Below are 14,373 nucleotides of genomic sequence, written 5' to 3' on the forward strand. Positions count from 1 at the left end.
GTACATTATGATTCTTGCTCTGCGCCTCTGCGACCCATCGTAAGGCACACCGATGGGTCGCCCAAGCAAATCAGACAAGGTGACCTTTCCAGCGTTGATAAACCCGGCTGCTTCTCCTGTTTGGTACGCCGCGGTCGTTTTCACCCCAACATCCCACCGGGGCTTTGGTCCAGGCCAGTGTCGTCCGACTCTGCGCTTCTTCTAAACTCCCGCCTTCACGCTCTTGTGTTTCCCACCCCACTCTTGCGACTCGATCACCACCGCTTCACATCACCACCATTTTTGACCATTCGATCTCCTGTTTTTCGCTTCCTGTAGCGATCCCCCGCGGCTAGGTATTACATCTTCTTTGTGGCATGTGTAACACCACGCTAACCTCCGTGTTTCTCTCATGCTAGGCCGTCCCGTGCTGACGGGGCCGCGAGGCTCTCCCTCTCTCACCCGGTGCCGACAACGACGCCGAACCCCCTTGTCGAGGTGCGCCGGCGGAGACTTGACTCCGCCCGCTCGTCATTCGAGAGAGGGAATATGATCATCACAAAGTGCTAAATGACCTCGACCCACTCGGGGACGAAATATGGCGATGCGCTTTCAACTCTTACTACAACGAGGGAACTGATGTGGATCTTTATTTGCGCGAGGTGTCTTATGACGATGGCGATGTAGTTGGCCGGCGTCGTCGACCTGCTGATGCTCTAGGCGGTTTGTGCCGTGAAAGGCCTGCTGCTAGGAGCAACGGTTTGAGTCGAGAATGGCTATACACCGTCGGAGTCCACATAGGACCCTGCGTCGATGATTGTTCGCAATGCTCCTCAGGCTCATCTTCTCAGCTGCTTCTCCCGTCGACCGAACTCTCTCCGTTCTCGGCGGGCACTACACCATCTCCTTCTCTTGTCAGCCCAGGAGACTCCTTGTCTCCTAGGACCCTATCGACCTTTCTGTCAACTCCCACGCCCTTCTCTTCCACCAGCCAGCAGTCTCTGGCTACGTTGCAACATGATTCTCCAGCGTGCTCCGCGCTGGATGGTATCGACCATGTGTATTGCCGCCGATGTCCAAAGCAGTTCACGGACATTCTGCAACTTCGGTACGTGCCTCTATTCCTCGTCATTTCTATCATGCTACCACATGGAAGCACTCCTAACAACATGACTTTCCAGCATACATATTGAGTCGGACCATCGCTGCCAATGCCCTTGCGACGCCTGCTTGGGCGTGTCGCCTGGCCTTTGCCAGGTACCACGACTCGAGTTTGCGTGTCCCTGCGGCTTCAGAAGCATGAATCATGACAAGTGGACGGAACACCGCAGGAACCTCGACCGCCGACAGGTTCAATGTCGATGCGGCAAGATCCTGCGCGAAGACCGCGTCGACGAACATTTCAAGAACTGCCGTCAAGGAAGCAAGCAGTACGTTTGCTTGCGACAGAGAACAGACGACGAGGTTCAGTCCCACCGCCTTGTGTTTACCAATCAGGAAGACTTCCTTCGTCACTTCAACACCAAATGCAAGGGACGGAGGCGCGGACGACCGAAAAAGAGGAAAAGTACTTCGAAATGAAGCAGAACCACTGGGACACCCTCACCGATCTTGGAGGGTGCAAGAACGAGCCGTTCGTTGGTATTAGTTGGCAACTCGCCGTATTTCCGACCCGGTGGGCCGAACATGAACGTTTCTTAGATGATCTATGGGTCACGAACCCTCGGCGCAGCGATGTGGTTCTTCGCAACGGAGGCATTCTCCCGCGACATGACCGAAAGGTTGAGCAAGGCCACTCGCTTGCGCTGATTTGCCAATGGCCTGACGCGATGCCCCCTTTCAAGGCTTTCGCTCCCAGGACTACAAAGGAGGAGAAGGATGGGCAACATGTGGAAGGTGCACCTTTTGCCCATCAAGATACCCTGATTTTGACTGTACATTAGGACCCGGGGGTAGAGCGTTTCAGCAACGCCCTCATGGTCTCGTGGCATTTTGGGAAGCATTGACTTATAGACACATGGGCTGGGAGCAGCAGATGGGGTGTCGCCTATCATTCGATCATGGTAGATGTCTTGGTTTCTCAGACGATTCAGTCTGATGAGGTTGTAGACGGTCAGCAAGTTCGAAGTTCCGATCATGGCAGATGTCTTGGTTTTTCAGATAATTCAGTCTGATGAAGCTGTAGACGGTCAGCAAGTTCGAAGTTCCCAACGGAAACCGACCAAAAAGATATAATCAGAAATACCCTTTGCCTTCCGTTCATATTCTACTCAATGCCATCGACTGTGATGATGAAGTTATATAAAAGAACTTTGCTGCGCTTTGTTGCTTCAAGGTAACTCCTTCATTGGCAAAAGAAAAGAAATAAACTGGATGCCTGAGTGCCCAAGCAGCGAATGTCTGTTGCTCTGGATGCTGGCGTGTTTGGATATTATGCCGTACCTGGTCTTGAAAGTTGAATATGACGATTGAGTGTTTGGCACTGTCCTTTCTGATTAAGTCAACATACCCACTTTCGGACACCCCCCACATGCGGACACCCAAAAATGAAGCCATCTCCAGCATCACCACTATTTTCACTTAATTACTGCCCTCTTCTAGATGCCACTACAATACAGTCTTCAGCTTCACTAGGTAAATCAGACTCGCTGGATTCACCTGCAGTATCCTCTTTTTCACTAGCCTCAACCTGCGCCTTCTGCACGTCTGAGATAGTAGCAAACTTAGTGTTAGGATCTAGCTAGACTGCCTTCCTCTTTCTAACTGCAGTATTAGTCACTTAAGCCTGTAGAAGCTCCAGCTTGTGCTAGGCAGTAGCTAGCTTATAGGCCTGCTTGCTGAAGCCTTTTTTTACCTTTATAAAAAGGAGGCGTTAAGTACTAGCGTTATTATCTAGCTCTGTAAATAGCTTTAGTTGGCTAGCTAGATCCTTTATCTTCCTTAGCGTTAACTACACTACTGCAGACAACGCAGATGCCTATCCTTTAGCTTCCCTGCCTTCCTTACCTTTAGACTGCCTTTTGCTAACTTAATTTAATAATGCTAATAGCTTTAGTGTTGTTAGGAGCAGAAGGGAGCTTATTAGAGGCTTTGCTATAAAGATAGGCTATAACTCTATCTATTTCTAGCTACTTCTAATGTTCTTAATTGTTATACCTGTAAGGGTAGCCTTATAATAACAGCCTAAGAAGTTCCTCTTGCCTACAATAGTAGAGTTATTCTATTAACTAAGGTATCTAAGCTTCTTTCTATAAGCTGCCTTTAGAGGGCTAAAGACTGCTTAATCTAGTAGCTAGAGGATATAGGAGGTGTATAGCAGTAAGAATAGTAGATAGATGTTGTTTATATAGCATAACTATATAAAGTCTGTTGTTATATAGCTCCTATACCTATCTAGGATTAATAGTCTAGTGTTACAGTTGGCTTTCTGTAGTAGTATCTATTAGCAGAAGCTAAGGCAACAAAGCTAGGGAACAGTGCTGTAAGTTGTGCTAAAAGGATTAGGTCTTTAGAGGATACAGTAATTAGTTGTATACTTAATAAGGGGCTTATAACATTAGTTACTAGTAAAGGGTGCTAAGAGTATCTAAGGGATAATTACAAAGTTAATTGCTAAAGAGCTATAGAAGGTAATCTATCTATATAAAATAAATGTCTTTATATCCTTAAGTGTTGTAATTAGATTACTTTCTACTGTTAGTAATCCTTAGTGCTAGATTAGTTTAGTAGTTTACTAATCCTTAGTGCAGGATTGCATTAGATTACTAGTAATCTAAACTAATCTATTATATAACCTTCCCTAGTTCTTCTGTTCTATTGTTTAGTCTGCGCTGTGCGCCTGCATACTGTTACGACCCGAAAAGCGTTGGTTAACATAACCACCTGGAACGACCCCTTGCAAAGAAACAGGGGACAGCACGCTTCATATGCATGCTGACGGCGCTTACGGATCGGAACAGAAGAACAATGGGAGGTCACGTAATGATAAGAAAATGATCAAAAGATAAGGTGATCACCCAAGGTGATCACCAAGTAAGCAGCTCACCTTAGGCCCACTACACTTAATCACTCCACCAAGATACTAATAGGACCTTAGGGATACTAATAAGAAGAATAGGATATAAGGACATTTATTCTACCTAAATAGATTACCTTCTATAGCTCTTTAGCAATTAACTTTGTAGTTATCCCCTTAGATACTCTTAGCACCCTTTACTAGTGACTAATGTTACAAGCCCTTTGTTAAGTATACAACTAATCACTATATCCTCTAAAGACCTAATCCTTTCAGCACAACTTACAGCACTGTTCCTCAGCTTTATTGCCTCAGCTTCTGCTAATAGATACTACCACAGAAAGCCAACTATAACACTTTAATTGCTCCTATTCAGTAAGTTAACCCTACAAAGCTAACAAACAGTATTAACAAGATGGCCACTTGTCACACTCCCACTTCCAGCTCCAGCTCCTAGGGCTAGCAACAAGCCTAGAACCTCACCTAGGAGTTAGTAGAGAACCAGACTATAGAGGACTTCTGTCTGCCTGAACTTTAACCTAACACTAACAGAGAAGTCTCTCTTACTAGCAAAGTCTACAACTAGATTTGCGCTAAGCTAGGACAAAACAACAACAACCTAGCTACTACTTAGAAACTTATTAACAAACTTATAGAACAAACTAAGATTCTAAAGAACAAAGCAGACTAAGCTACATCCCTTTAGCAGGAGGTCTAGACCCTCCAAGCTATAGCCAACATCATCCAGACTCTAGTAGATAGACGTAAGAAACTTAAGCTCAACTTACCTATTACCTATAACAGAACCTTAGGGACACTTAAGGGATTCTTTATCTAAGTTAAGAACTATTAGAATTTCTACTAGAGAAACTTTTGCAGTAGAACTAAAAGAGTTATTTATGCTGCAACCTTCTTGTAAGGATAAGCCCTTTAGTGGTTTAAACCCTTCCTTAAAGAATATCTTAATAATAAGACCCTTAACTATTGTTCTAGCAAAGTTAGGGACATATTTGCTAATTTCCAGGGATTTAAAGACGCCCTGAAATCCCTGTTCTAGGATCCTAATGAATTACAACAAGCAGAAAGAGACTTAGCTTACCTACGCTAGACCAAGTCTGCTACTACCTACGCTGCAGAATTCAGAAGACTCTGCGCTCAGCTTAAGCTCACTGAAGACACTAAGATCTTTATGTTCTACAGTAACTTAAAGGATGAAGTCAAGGATAAGATTGTCAAGCTTAATTGCCTAAAAGACTTCCTTTAGTACGCCAAACTTGCTATTAAGATTAACAACTACCTCTACAAACAACGCAAAGAAAGAGGCAAGAGACAAGCACCAGCTAACTTAGCTAAGAAGTACTAGTAGCAACCTTAACAACAATTCCAGCAGAACCACCCTTAGCGCAACAGACAAGCTAAGCGCCCTAGAGGAAACTACTGGCAGAACAACTAGAATTGCAACAGCACCGCCTATAGACACCACAGCAGGCCCATAGACCTCAGCGTAGCCCAGAAAGACAACAAGGCACAAGACTTCAAGTGCTACAATTGCAACAGGCTAGGACATATAGCTAAAGAATGCTAACAACCTAAGAGACAGCAGTTCTAACTAGTACCTAAAAAAGGCTGACAAATCAACATTGCTAACAAAGACATCCCCTACGCCTTACTCTTATAGACTGCATGCTACAATAACAACTGCCTTACTTACTAAAATAGCAAAAAACAATTAGGATAGTACCCTAAGACCCCCTAGACTCTAGCTATAACCTAGTTAGGCTATAAGAAGATAGGGATATACAAAACCCCTAAGGAACACTAACAACAATGTGTTAACGTTCTACAACAAGCCTGCAGGATTGCTCTTTACCAAAAGATTCCTAACGCAAGAAAAGGACTTATAAAGGACAACACACCTAAGAAAAAGAAAACCTAAGAACAACTAAAGACTCTTGCAATAATGCGCAGGGGCCCCAGTCAGAAGCTTACATGCAAAATCAACAAGCAACTTAACAAAATACTCCAGACAGGACAACTTAAAGAAGTCAAGAGACCTACACTCTAAGGACTATTAACACCAGGAGGAGGGATTGAGATCACTACACTCAACTAAGTTGCAGTAGACAACCCTCAAGACCCACAAACATAGACCCCCCAACAGAGAAAAGCGTACAAACGCGCTGCAAGCAACTACCTGCAAGGGCTAGACGGCTTAGACTATAATTCAAAAGACACACCTAACTACAGGATCACGCCTAGTTAGTACTACAAAACCTACATTGCATCTAGCTCTAAAGAAGAAAACCTAAAACCCCTAAAACAATAAGAATACTAGATCATCCACCCTAAGGATAACAACCAGTCAGTCTAGTTTTATAGGACAGCGTACAAGAAGAACCATCCACCTACACCACTTATACCTAGAGACCACCCCCTACTAAACCCTAACTACAAGGACCACGCAGACCTCTTTTAGGCAGAATGTCTGGATAACAACTGCAAGACACACAAAAAGGGTAAAAAGAAGTTCTACTTCTACCCTTAACAATATACAGAAGAACCTATTTAGGATGTCTACCTATGCAGACAACTCCTATTCTAGATAATGCAATACTACAAGAAAGGAAACATTACAACCTTTACCCTAGACCCTAAATACCCCATGTTGTACTACAACAACAACAAAGGATAGCAAGAATGCAAACACAACAAATGCCTTATCTACTCTAAAGCTAAGGCAAAAGCCTAGCGGAAGGCACAAAAGAAAGAAGCTTAACAGTCAAAAAACTGATGACGCCTACGACAGAAGGGCAACGTACGGCAACAACCCATAAGACCCTATGTGCAACCTACAATGCAGCACATTTTGACCTGGACATTGAGATCTAAGGACGACGGACGCGCGCAATCATCAACAGCGGCGCCCAAGGAAACTTCATCTCGCCTAGATTGGTGAATAAACAACAGATACCATGGCAGAAAAAAGAACGCCCGTACGCGTTACAGACAGTCAAAGGAGAACAAGTCAAGTACGGTGGCGGACTCATTGTTTTAGAGACAGTGCACCTCCCTTTGCAAGTTCATAGCCAGAAAGAAGAACTCCAATTCAACATCACAGAAATAGGAGACATCAACGTCATCCTAGGAATCACATAGTTACAGAAGCACAACCTACAAATAGATTAGAGAACCAGCTAACTCTAATAGATAGATTTAGTTACTAAGCAGCACTACAAGAGTTAGGCCTTAAACAAATCTTTTAGAGCACCTCTTAACAATACACTACTACAGAAACCACAAACATAATACCTTACCTATCTCTAGGAGATACAGCCTTCCAAGACGGTAGCCCCAGCAGCATCAGATCAGGGATCAGATCCACTCCTAGCTATTCCAGAGGAGTACCAGAAGTACAAAAAGCTGTTTGCCCCAGAATTAGAAACAGGCTTACTAGAGCATAGACCTTACGATCACAAGATCCCTCTTATCAAAAGATCCTACCTAAAGTTCCATCCAATATATGGACTTAACGAAACAGAACGCAAGGCACTTAACAAGTACCTTAACAAAAACCTTAAGAAAGGATACATTAGGCCCTCTAAGTTATCAGCAGGATACCTTATCCTATTTATGCTAAAAAAGAATAGCAAATTACAACTATGCGTTAACTACTAACAGCTTAACAGCATTACAAAGAAGAATTATTACCTGCTACTACTTATCTTAGAACTCTAAGATTTACTACACAAAGCAAACTAGTTTACAGCTCTTAACCTTAAAGAAGCCTACAACTTAATTAGAATAAAGGCAGGTAAAGAATAGAAAACAGCGTTCCAAACACGCAAAGGACTCTTTAAGTACCTTGTTATGCCTTTCAGACTTACTAACGCACCTACCACCTTCCAGACAATAATTAACCACATCCTCAGTAAATTTATCAACATATTTGTTGTCGTCTACCTCAACAACATCCTTATCTTCTTACCTACCCTTAAGCTACACAAGGAACACGTACACAAAGTCCTTCAGAAGCTCCAAGACGCCAAGCTACTAGTAGAAGCAGAGAAGTGCAAATTCCACAGTAAGAAAGTCAACTTCCTAGGATACACCATCACACTAGGACAAATTAAGATAGAAGCAAGGAAAGTACAGGCAGTTAGGGACTAGCCTACACCCCAGAACGTCAAGGACGTCCAATTGTTCCTAGGATTCATCAATTTCTATTAACAATTCCTTAAAAATTACGCAGGAAACGTGCAATGCATCCAGAACCTCACACAGAAGGACACCCTATTTAAATGGACAAAGGAACGCAACGACGCATTTAAGAAAGTCAAGCAACAGGTCAGCTTAGAACCTGTTACTTAAATCCCTGACCTAAACAAACCTTTTGAAGTTAAGACTAATGCATTAGACTTTGCTATAGGCAGACAACTTAGACAACGCAACAAAGAAGGAAGACTACACCCTTATGCCTTCTTCTCTAAAGCATTCTATAGACCAGAACTAAACTACTAAATCCACAACAAGGAACTTATAGCAATCATTAAAGCATTCCATAAATAGAGACCACAACTATCTAGTACAAAACACAAAGTTCTTGTGTATACAGATCATAAGAACCTTACACATTTCACAACATCTAAGAACCTGAACAAACGACAAGTCAGATAGTTAGAATTCCTTTCAGAATACAACTTCCAGATCATCTACAGAAAAGGAACTAACAACAGCAGAGCCAACGCTCTCAGCAGAAGGATGGATCACAAAGTTCCTGTCCTAGAGGAAACATAAGTCATCCTTAAAACAGATAAGAATAGAGACCTCATTCCAGCACAGAAGCTACTCATAATCGCCAGACAAGTCATAGTTAGCACAACCAACAAAATGATGCATAAGATAATCAGAGAGATTCACAGTGCTCAAGCACACAGTCACCAAGGAGTTACTAAGACCTAGAAACAAATACAACAACACTACAACCAGCAAGTAATGCAACAAGATATAGCAGACGCAATCTAAGATTGCAAACCCTGCAAGAAAAGCAAGAACAGTCCACACAAACCCTACAGACTTATTCAGCTACTGCCAATACTACTAGCAGCATAGCACTTAATCTCTTTAGACTTTATTGTTAAGCTACTAAAGTCAAGAGAACTACTTACAAAGGTCTATTACAACAGCGTTTTAGTTATTGTAGACCAACTTACTAAATACGCCTACTTTATCCTATACCTAGAAGCAAGTACAGCAGAAGACCTTGCGTACACGTTTTTAAAGTACATCATCAGCAACCACAGACTACCTAACGAAATTGTGTTAGATAGAGACAAGCTGTTTACTTTAAAGTTTTAGAAATCTCTGATTTTGCAACTTGGTGCAGACCACAAACTGTCTACCTCTTTCTACCTGCAGACCAATAGCCAGACTAAACAAATCAACCAAATACTTAAACAATATCTACAATGCTATGTCAACTACAATCAAGACAACTAGGTACTACTGTTACTAACAGCCTAGTTTGCCTACAACAGCGCAGTTAGAGAAAGCACTCTCTACTCCCTATTCTACCTGAACTACAGATTTGAACCTACAGCACATAGAGAACTACGCAAAGGACCATAAGCCCTAAAGGCTGTAGCTAAGATCAACAAAGTTCGCAAAATCCAGACAAACGTCTCCTAAGATTTAGAATTTATTAGAGAACAAATAAGAAAGTACGCCAACACTTTAAGGATTAAAGGACCATCCTTAGAAGAGGGAGATAGTACCTACCTCATATAACAAAATATTAAAACCAAGCAACCTAGCGACAAGTTAGACTATAAAAAACTTAGACCTTTTAAAATCATCTAAAAGGTTTCAACAGTTAACTACAAACTTAAGCTACCTAACATAATAAAAATCCACTTAGTCTTTTACATTACACTTCTTAAACTAGCACTACGCAGATTACACACTAAAGACTGCATTATCGTAGAACCTAACAAACCAGAGTATAAAGTCAAACAAATTATTAACTACAGGAACAAAGATAGTTATAATAAGTATCTTATTAAATAAAAAGGCTACAGACATAAGGATAATTTATAGGAACCAGTCAAGAACCTCTAGCACTCCTAGCAGCTGCTCCAGGACTTCTACAACGCTTAGGCGCAGCAGAGACTAGTTCAGGGAAGTCAGAAAACAGGTTGCTAACGCCCCTAGACATCCAGGACAAGTCACTAGCATCCCCAGGAGGAAGAAACAACAAGTCCACAGCACCCTAACTACTATTTAATTAAACTACATAAGTGGCCTTAACAACAGGATCCATGATAGGGTCTACAGGCTATTCTTTTGCTGCCTTACGCCCCTTCTTGAACACCATACGCTTCTCCTTACGCAGACGATCTAGCCTTGCTAGAGATTCATCCATCTTAGCCTAAGCCTAACAAAAAACCTCTACTTGTTTTTGCAATATCTTAGCTTTTTAATAAAGCAACGCTTCCTCTTGCTCCTCAGCCTTGTCCAAACGATCTGCTTTATTCAAAAGACAATCTACTACTACCATCAGAAAACAACACGCTTAGAAAACATTAATAGAAACTTATATTTACAAATTGCATTGTTGTTTCTGTTGCAAAGACAACCTTAATAAGTACACTTATAGCATTTTAAGTAACCTGCAAGCATTTTGCAGCAAATCCCCTTAGAACGACAGTTACTGCACAGCATGTCAATTTCAATGCCCTAACCACAAATCTTCAGAGAATCAGCAAGACAACGCTTTGTTAACTTCGCCTTCTCAGGAAAACTTTCTAGGCTTGCTACGTTAATTACTAACATAATAGGAAAAGGATAAAGAAAGGGAGAACGCCTAAATACACCCTACAACAGGAACCTACTTACCTATATAGGTCTAAGGGACTAGACCTTTGGAGGAGGGACCTGATGTTACAACCTGAAAAGCGTTAGTTAACATAACCACCTGGAACAACCCCTTGCAAAGAAACAGGGAACAGCACGCTTCATATGCATGCTAACAGCGCTTATAGATTAGAACAGAAGAACAATAGGAGGTTACATAATAATAAGAAAATAATCAAAAGATAAGGTAATCACCTAAGGTAATCACTAAGTAAGCAGCTCACCTTAGGCCCACTACACTTAATCACTCCGCCAAGATACTAATAGGACCTTAGGGACACTAATAAGAAGAATAGGATATAAGGACATTCATTCCACCTAGATAGATTACCTTCTATAGCTCTTTAGCAATCAACTTTGTAGTTATCCCCTTAGATACTCTTAGCACCCTTCACTAGTGACTAACGTTATAAGCCCTTTGTTAAGTATACGACTGATTACTGTATCCTCTGAAGACCTGATCCTTTCAGCACGACTTACAGCACTGTTCCTCAGCTTCGTTGCCTCAGCTTCTGCTAATAGACACTACCACAGAAAGCCGACTGTAACACATACATAAGTGTCCTTCTGCCCTGCTGTTTGCGCTAGGGGTTGTTCTAGGCTGCATTAGTTACTAACTAAATTCAGGTTGTAACATTAGGTCTCCTCTCTAAAGGTCTAAGTCCTGCAGACTGCTATAAGTAGGTTGTCCCTCCTAGGCTAGGGAGGTATTAATTATGCTTCCTTAATAATGCTAACACTATATCTAGTTGCATAGTTAAGCAAAAAGCAGATTCTAAAGTTTCTTAGAAAACCTGCAAGCATTAATCTCTTGCTAAGGCAGTTAAGCTTTACAGCATTAACATTATGCCTTATACTTTTTGTTTTAAGTCTAATAAGGTCTATAAAATAGCTAGAGAGTTGTTGCAATGCAGTAAGTGTATCTACTAAGGTTGCAGCTAGTGCAATAAGAATAATATTGCAAATGCCTATAAGTTTTTTATTCCTTTCTTAATCTTTAGCTAACTCTTTATAGTAAGCTACTATATGTTAGAGCAGCATAAGATTAAGAAGGAGAAGCATAAAGCAGAAGAGGTAATAGAGGTTCTTTAGATGCAGTTATCTACTGCGCTAGGTTATTTATCTTGTTTGCAGAAGCAGAAACGCTTCCTAAAGGATTGTAGGTCTAAGTTAATTTGTTAGAGTCTTTAATCCTTAGATAAGCTAGAGGCTTAGGATTAAGAGATAGCAGCAGCAGAGGCTAGAGTTAAGCAAGATCTTGTCTCCTAGGGCGCCAGCAAGGTATTTAATTAAAGTTCCCTAGGCGTAGGGTTAGATTTTGTAGAGCTAGGTCCCTTAAGTCCTTCTTATAGTACTGCTAGAAGGCCTACTAGGAATGTTAGAGGTTCTTAACTAGTTCCTATAAGTTGTCTTTATATCTATAGCCTTTCTATTTAATAAGATATTTATTATAACTATCTTTATTCCTATAGTTAATAATTTATTTAACTTTATACTCTAGTTTATTAGGTTCTACAATAATGCAGTCTTTAGTATGTAATCTATATAGTGCTAGTTTAAGAAGTGCAATATAAAAGACTAGGTAGATTTTTATTATGTTAAGTAGTTTTAGCTTATAGTTAACTAGTAAAACCTTCTTAAGAATTTTAAAAGGTTTAAGTTTTTTGTAGTCTAACTTATTGCTAGGTTGCTTAGTTTTAATGTTTTATTATATAAGGTAGGCGCTATCTCCCTCTTCTAAGGATAGTCCTTTAATCCTTAAAGTATTAGTATACTTCTTTATTTATTCTCTAACAAATTCTAAATCTTAGGAGACGTTTATCTAAATTTTGCGTATTTTATTAATTTTAGCTACAGCCTTTAGGGCCTATAGTCCTTTGCGTAGTTCTCTATGTGCTGTAGGTTTAAATCTATAGTTTAGGTAGAATAGGGAGTAGAGAGTGCTTTCTCTAACTACACTATTATAGGCAAACTAGGCTGTAGGTAGTAGTAGTACCTAGTTGTCTTAGTTGTAGTTAATATAGCATTATAAATACTATTTAAGTATCTAGTTAATTTATTTAGTCTAACTATTAGTCTATAGGTAGAAAGAGGTAGATAGTTTGTAGTCTGCACTAAGTTGCAAAATTAGAGATTTCTAAAACTTTAAAGTAAATAGCTTATCTCTATCTAATATAATTTCTTTAGGTAGTCTGTAGTTGCTAATAATGTATTTTAAAAACGTATATATAAGGTCTTCTGCTGTACTTACTTCTAGGTATAGAATAAAGTAAGTGTATTTAGTAAGTTAGTCTACAATAACTAAAACGCTATTATAATAGACCTTTATAAGTAGTTCTCTTAACTTTAGTAGTTTAATAATAAAGTCTAAAGAGATTAAATGCTATGCTGCTAGTAGTACTAGCAGTAGTTAAATAAATCTATAAGGCTTATGTAAACTATTCTTGCTTTTCTTATAGAGTTTGCAATCCTAGATTGCATCTACAACGTCTTATCTTATTACTTACTAGTTGTAGTATTATTAAATTTGTTTCTAGGTCTTAGTAACTCCTTAGTAACTATATGCTTAAGTACTATAAATCTCTCTAATTATCTTATGCATTATTTTGTTAGTTATGCTAACTATAACTTATCTAGCGATTATAAGGAGCTTCTATGCTAAAACAAGGTCTCTATTCTTATCTATTTTAAGGATAACTTATGTTTCTTCTAGGATAGGAACTTTGTAATCTGTCCTTCTGCTAAAAGCGTTAGCTCTGCTGTTATTAGTTCCTTTCCTATAGATAATCTAGAGGTTGTATTTTAAAAGGAATTCTAACTATCTAACTTATTGTTTGTTTAAGTTTTTAGAGGTTGTAAAATATGTAAGGTTCTTGTAGTCTGTATACATAAGAACTTTATGTTTTATACTAGATAGTTGTAGTCTCTATTTATAAAATGCTTTAATAATTGCTATAAGTTCTTTATTGTGTATCTAGTAATTTAACTCTAGTCTATAAAATGCTTTAAAGAAGAAGGCATAAAGGTATAGCCTTCCTTTTTTATTGCATTATCTAAGTTATCTACCTATAGCAAAGTTAGAAGCATTAACTTTAATCTTATAAGGTTTTTCTAAGTTAGGGATTTAAGTAACAGGTTTTAAGCTAACCTATTGCTTAACTTTCTTAAATGCATTATTGCATTCCATAGTCTATTTAAACAGGGTGTCTTTTTATATAATGTTTTAGATGCACTACACGCTTCCTATGTAATTTTTAAGGAATTGTTAATAGAAATTAATAAATCCTAGGAATAACTAGACGTCCTTAACGTTTTAAAGTGTAGGCTAGTCCCTAACTACCTATACTTTCTTTACTTCTATCTTAATCTATCCTAGTGTAATAGTGTATCTTAGGAAGTTAACTCTTTAGGTATAGAATTTGCATTTTTCTGCTTCTACTAATAGCTTAGCTTCTTAAAGCTTCTAAAGG

The 14,373-nt window shown here is 39.8% G+C and overlaps 1 protein-coding gene across 1 annotated transcript; it reads left to right on the plus strand.

The window, feature by feature from the left end:
* Window positions 1–52: 52 nt before the first annotated feature.
* Window positions 53–1,922, plus strand: CDEST_01540 (Putative Zinc finger C2H2-type; the record flags this gene model as incomplete). Its single annotated transcript, XM_062917699.1, has 5 exons — window positions 53–123; window positions 399–477; window positions 642–1,087; window positions 1,161–1,409; window positions 1,481–1,922. 5 exons carry the CDS (start codon window positions 53–55, stop codon window positions 1,920–1,922), a joined length of 1,287 nt encoding a protein of 428 aa, XP_062773750.1.
* Between the last annotated feature and the right edge of the window lie 12,451 nt (window positions 1,923–14,373).

Source organism: Colletotrichum destructivum, chromosome 1, assembly GCF_034447905.1.
Source record: "Colletotrichum destructivum chromosome 1, complete sequence".
Classification (NCBI taxonomy): domain Eukaryota; kingdom Fungi; phylum Ascomycota; class Sordariomycetes; order Glomerellales; family Glomerellaceae; genus Colletotrichum; species Colletotrichum destructivum.